The sequence below is a fragment of the Rhincodon typus genome, unplaced genomic scaffold (assembly GCF_021869965.1).
Source record: "Rhincodon typus isolate 14 unplaced genomic scaffold, sRhiTyp1.1 hic_rhity00011558, whole genome shotgun sequence".
Taxonomy (NCBI): Eukaryota; Metazoa; Chordata; class Chondrichthyes; order Orectolobiformes; family Rhincodontidae; genus Rhincodon; species Rhincodon typus.
The window spans coordinates 699-7,040 of record NW_025977196.1 but is presented as its reverse complement, the minus strand read 5'-3'; the positions used below and the strand labels follow the sequence as shown (position 1 = coordinate 7,040).

Genomic DNA, 6,342 nt, shown 5'->3' with positions numbered 1-6,342 from the left:
CTGTGTTATATCTTGGAACTCAATGCCTCTCTTTACAATGTTTTGTTTCCTTGTCCTGCCAACTTCAAAGGTTGATTTGTCAAAGAATGGCTGCATTTCAAAAGTAATCCACTGCTGTAGCGCACTTTGCAAAGACAAGCTAATCTATGATCAGCTGCATTTAGAAGCAACCCTGTTTCTTTCTTATTGTGAATATCCTTGAAGTTAGCCAGACAGAGAGACAGGGTGGTCATGAGGCCTATGAGGTACTTGCCTTCATTAGACAAGGCACAGAATATAAAACCTGGAAACTCATGCTGGAACTATATAAACACTGGCTAAGCCACAGCTGGAATACCACATAATGTTTACCCTTTTAACATTTAGAAAGGAATTGGACAAGCATTCAAAGTTCTGTAATCTACAACGTCATAGGCCAGAAGCTGGAAAGTGGGATTAAGCTGGATGGCTACTGACCACCTAACACTTATATGATGGGGCTGAATGGCCTCCATCTGTACTGTAAACTTCTATAAGGGGCGGGGGGGGGGGTCGCAGAATGCCAAGGATTAGTCAAGTTTCACTGCGTTACAAAGTTAAATAAAAATTATTGGCCAGCTTCCTGCAGTCCTGGAGGTTTCGTTTCTGACCTGAGTCATTTGAACCTGATCCATCTTGGCTTTGTCTATCTCTACGCTCTATGTACCTTGGCTTTGCCCAGTGCTGTTGCTTTGTCCCTAAGTTCCGTACATTGTCGTTCGGACACTTTCAAATCTCCCTCCATCCGATCCATCCAGCTCATAAACTGTCGGACATCGTCCTGGTAACTGGTCCACTGGGATAGTGCTCCCTCAAGTTGGCTGAAAGCAGAATCACGAACGAAAAATTACGTTAGTTTGATCTATCTGAAAAGGCTGATTCATAAAATCTGTCCCACTACCAGAAACTAGCCTTCAAGTGGAGCAATTGCAGCATTTTCTGCACTGATAAATTTCACTTACAACATCGATGACACTTAAATAGTTTGTGTAACCGCACCTTATTCCAATCGGACCATTTATCAACACACGATAACTGATGGAGGCTGAGGGACACAACGGTTTTTGAATGAGGAATAATTGGTTTCTGGTTTTTGAAACTGTGTTCAAGCACCAAGTTAGGACATTTCATAATCAATCACTTCAGTTAGCCTTTCCCTGTGCAATCTGGGGAGCAGCGAGCTGTAAATATAGGCAGCAAGGAGCGACACTGTGCACTGTGAGCCTCATCAACATGTGAGGTCAATCAGGCACAATGTTAACAAGAACTTGTTTAGTTTTCCACAACCATGTCCTGGTCTGGTTCCTTTAATCAGGATTTGGTGACTTTCAAGTCCTAGTCCTGACACTTCAGCACACAATCCAGGCAAACATTCCCGTGCCATGCTTCAGCACATAAGAAGTGGGAGCAGGAGTAGATTACAGGGCCCTCAAACTCACTTTGCCTTCAACGCAATCACTGCTGATCTTCTGCATTAACATCATTTGCCTTTACATCCCCGTCTCCCTCGATTCCCACAGTGAGGAATAATCCCAGCCTTGAATAACGCGGCGTCCATAATCTTCTGAAGTAGACAATTCCAAAGAGGGACAACCCTTTACGGGTGAAGCAATATGCCCTCAGCTCAATCCTGAATGACCAACCCCTTATCGTGAGATTGTGCCCCCGCACCCCATGCTAAATTCCCCAGCCAGGGGAAACAACATCTCGGCATTGATCTTTTCCAAATGTTACATTTCAATGAGATGATCCATTCATTCCTCTAAACTCCAGAGGGCAAGGGGCTAATTCACTCAGCCTGGCATCGTCGAACAAACCTCCTAAACCTTTAGAGCTTCCAGTTGTGGCTACAAAGGACAGTATCTAATCCCTGACTAATACTGTCCTGAGTCACTCCCACATTGTTTATCACTCTCCCTGCTTGAATGGTCCTCCCACTCTGTGGTCAGCTTTGCCATCCATCCAGCTGTCCCTGTCCCCATCTGCACAGGAAGCCAATGCCTCTTGGCTGTTGGGTCAAAGCTGGGGCTCTCCTATCACTGCAGCCTGGGTCCCTGAACCTGGCTGAATTACAGTCACAGCCTCCTGTCCATTTGATCAACTCGACGTAACCCTCGAGGGATATGACTGCCTCAAGCGAAGGAAGGGACTGAATACCTCTCCCCGCTGCGTGAAGATTATAACTCGGACACCAGCTCAACAGCCCTGGACCCAAGCAGCTTGGGTTGCAGGCACCCATCATGGATACGGTTATGTGGGATTAGGACGCTTTCTGCACCCTCCCACATGTTGCTGTCACAGCCCTGTCATGTCCATCGAACCCTATCTGTGTATTTATTTAGGTAACGAGTTGTTAGTTTAGAAAAGGATTTGCGCATTACAGTTGTCTAACTTGGAGACAAAGGTAAATAATTTAGTAGCTGCTGGACCTGAGGAGAATAAAAAGTAGCGCCCCACCCACTGTGCCAAATTCCTGCTGACACCAAACGTTACCACCCTGCCCACTCTGAGGGAGTGCCACACTATTGGAGATGCCATCTTTCAGATGGAACATTAACTATCAGCCTGGCCTGCCTTCTCAGGCCACAACACTATTCAGACAGGAGTGGGAATTTGCCCATGACTCAGTTAACACTCCTCTCTTAACCAACAACACTAAGTGCCCAAGAGCCAGTCGTTCACTGGGGAACTTGACTGGGCGGATGTCAAAAGGATGTTTCCTCTTGTGGGAGAATCTAGAACCAGGGGTCACAGTTTAAAAATAAAGGAGCACCCTTCAAAACCGAGGCGAGGAATTTTTTTTAATATATGTCAGAGGGGTTGAGAATCTTTGGAATTTCCTTCTTCAAAAGCCAATAGATGGAGAATTTTGAAATATTTTTTAAGGCAGAGGGAGATAGATCCTTGATTGAAAAGGGAATGAAAGATTATTGGGGATAGAGTTGAGGTTAAAATCATGTCAGCCAAGAGTATAGTGAATGGTAGAGCAGGATTGAAGGGCTGAGTGGTGTACTGTTGTCCCTTGCTTGTAATAACTTACTGACATGGGACACAAGGCAAATTTCAGGCTCAAAAGTGGACCTTGTGATTCAGAGGTAAGCAGTAATGGACAGACTGAGCTGACTTATCTAGGCCCATGCATGGACAGGAGAGCAGGCAGGTAAAGTGATGGGGGGTGGTGGTGGTGTGTGGTGGGGGTTTGGGGAGGAACCGGGTGGGCCATGGCCCATCAAGGCCCTGAAAGTGGGTAATGAATGTTCATGAAAGGGCCTGATCCCACCACAGCCTGGATTAAACTGGGCGAGGCACGTGGAAAACAGTTGGCACAGTGGGATTTCTCACCTCAAGTGAGTCCCTGAAGGACTAACAACACACCTAGCTCACTCCCCGACCCCCCGTGGTCTTCTGAAACCACCGTGCCCCCAGCACCCCTCACATTGTTGACCCATCGCAGCTCACACGCCCTGTGTGCAGTACTCCATGATGGCCACCACTCCTGTTGGCACTGGAGTGCCACCTGCCGATCAATGACCGATCGGCAGGGACTCCTCCCCCCAAGTACTGTCTTTCAAGGGGCTCTCCTTCCTTTGTAGCTTCGGCCAGAGCAGGGAGTGAGGGTGCAGAGGCCTAGACCCCAGGTTCGATTCACCAGCCTGATCCCACCGCGTGGACTGACCTCTTGCACTGGATGGAGAAGGATAGCAGCGAGTCCCAGGAATCCTTCAGACCCACCATCTGCTCGCGAACAGCAGCGGTGCCCTCAGGAGAGGTGCTCCTGAGTACCGACTCCCCACGGGTCAGCACCATCTTCAGCTGGATCTCCTTCTCCTGCCGGAGGGCGAGCAGAGCCTGTGGAAAGAGCTGCGGTTAACGGAAGCCCGGCAAGCTGTTCGCTTCACCCAGGCGGAGGGCGGGAGGGCATCCACCACACCGCCGTCCCCTTGGGAAGGTGGCACCTTCCTCTTGAGCGACTGTCGCCCGTACCTCGCCAAGGCACGGCCCCAACGTTGCCAGACAGCGACTTCAAAGACTTAGACCTCGTCGGAATAAAGGAAAGGGGCTGAGACATGCTCCCCAGTCGGGATGTTGTACGGGTTTGAGGGAAACACGGGAGGTGATGGTGGCGGAGACGATGGGTACAGTGTAGATAGCCTGCACTTGTCAGTGGAATGTGCTGTTGGTTGAATATCTAACTGCCATGGAGTTGATGTCTGCTCCGGAACATTCTTCACGGTTTGCCAAGCAATGAGTAATCCTGCCCGTGCCTATTTAGGAGTCTAATTGCATCCATTTCATTCCAGTGGTTTGGAAGAACGAAAGCAAAATAGAACAAGAATGAGGCAGCTCGACAGCACTGAGAAACAGAGGTATGTTCCTCGTATCGAGACAGTTAGAAAGCTCTTCACAAGGTCTCCCACAGTGAGTCAGTCCTTTAAAAAAATACACTGGGCTGATTTTGTCTTCAGAGGGTTACTTTTGCTTCACGGAATCGTACTGTTTTTATTTCATTCACTGCTCAGTCATCTTCCATTCCTACTCCTGTGTGTCTCACGTGGCACTCAAATGTGCCACCAAAGACCAGACATATTTCCCCTCAGAGATAGGAGGAACTGCAGATGCTGAAGAATCCGAGACAACAAGGTGCGGAGCTGGATGAACACAGCAGGCCAAGCAGCATCATAGGAGCAAAAAGGCTGACGTTTTGGGCCTAGACCCTTCATCAGAAATGGGGGAGGGGAAAGGGGTTCTGAAATAAATAGGGAGAGAGGGGGAGGGGGATAGAAGATGGATAGAGGAGAAGATAGGTGGAGAGGAAACAGACAGGTCAAAGAGGCGGGGATGGAGCCAGTAAAGGGGAGTGTAGGTGGGGAGTTAGGGAGGGGATAGGTCAGTCCAGGAAGGATGAACAGGTCAAGGGGGTGGGATGAGGTTAGTAGGTAGGAGATGGGGGTGCGGCTTGAGGTGGGAGGAGGGGATAGGTGGGAGGAAGAACGGGTTAGGGAGGCAGGGACGAGCTGGGCTGGTTTTGGGATGCGGTGGGGGGAGGGGAGATTTTGAAGCTTGTGAAATCCACATTGATACCATTGGGCTGCAACTGGGGACAATAGCACCCAGCCCTGCCGAGTCTTCACCATCCCCCCAGACCTCCCCCTTACTGAGGACGAACGGTCAGTCCTCAGTAAAGGGCTTACTTTTGTCCCCCTCCACCCAAACATTAACGAATACCGGTCACATTTGGACATAGAGCAGTTTTTCCACCGCCTCCGCCTCCACGCTTACTTCTTCAACCGTGAACCTAACCCTCCCTCTACTGACCCCTTCTCCCGCTTCCAACACACCCCCTCCTCCTGGACACCACCCCAAGACCTCCTACCCTCCCTCGACCTCTTCATCTCCAACTGCCGTCGAGACATCAATCGCCTCAACCTCTCCACCCCTCTCACCCACTCCAACCTCTCCCCCGCAGAACGTGCAGCCCTCCGCTCCCTCCGCTCCAATCCCAACCTCACCATAAAACGCCCGGACAAGGGAGGCGCAGTTGTAGTATGGCGCACTGACCTCTACATCGCCGAGGCCGGACGCCAACTCTCCGACACCTCCTCCTACCGCCCCTTGATCATGACCCCACCCCCGACCACCAAACCATCATCTTCCAAACCATCCACAACCTCATCACTTCAGGTGACCTCCCACCCATACCCTCCAACCTCATCGTTCCCCAACCCCGCACCGCCCGCTTCTATCTCCTTCCCAAAATCCACAAACCTGAATGCCCTGGTCAACCCATTGTCTCCGCCTGCTCCTGCCCCACCAAACTGATCTCCAACTATCTGGACTCCGTTTTCTCCCCCTTGGCCCAGGAACTCCCTACCTACGTCCGTGACACCACCCACGCCCTCCACCTCCTCCAGAACTTCCAATTCCCTGGTCCCCAACACCTCATCTTCACCATGGACGTCCAGTCCCTATACACCTGCATTCCCCATACAGATGGCCTAAAGGCCCTCCGCTTCTTCCTGTCCCACAGGCCCGACCAGTCCCCCTCCACTGACACCCTCATCCGCTTAGCCGAACTCGTCCTCATCCTCAACAACTTCTCTTTCAATTCCTCCCACTTCCTACAGACAAAGGGGGTGGCCATGGGTACCCGCATGGGCCCAAGCTATGCCTGCCTCTTTGTAGGTTACGTGGAACAATCCCTCTTCCGTACCTACACTGGCCCTAAGCCCCACCTCTTCCTCCGTTACATTGATGACTGTATCGGCGCCGCCTCGTGCTCCCACGAGGAGCTCGAACAGTTCATCCATTTCACCAACACCTTCC

General features: G+C 50.7%; 1 protein-coding gene across 1 annotated transcript; it reads right to left on the bottom strand.

The window, feature by feature from the left end:
* Window positions 1-685: 685 nt before the first annotated feature.
* Window positions 686-3,867, bottom strand: LOC125482512 (nesprin-1-like; the record flags this gene model as incomplete). The annotated part of the gene is made up of 2 exons (XM_048594600.1): window positions 686-839; window positions 3,695-3,867. Coding segments are annotated over 2 exons (327 nt in total), but the record flags the coding sequence as incomplete, so codon positions are not given.
* Between the last annotated feature and the right edge of the window lie 2,475 nt (window positions 3,868-6,342).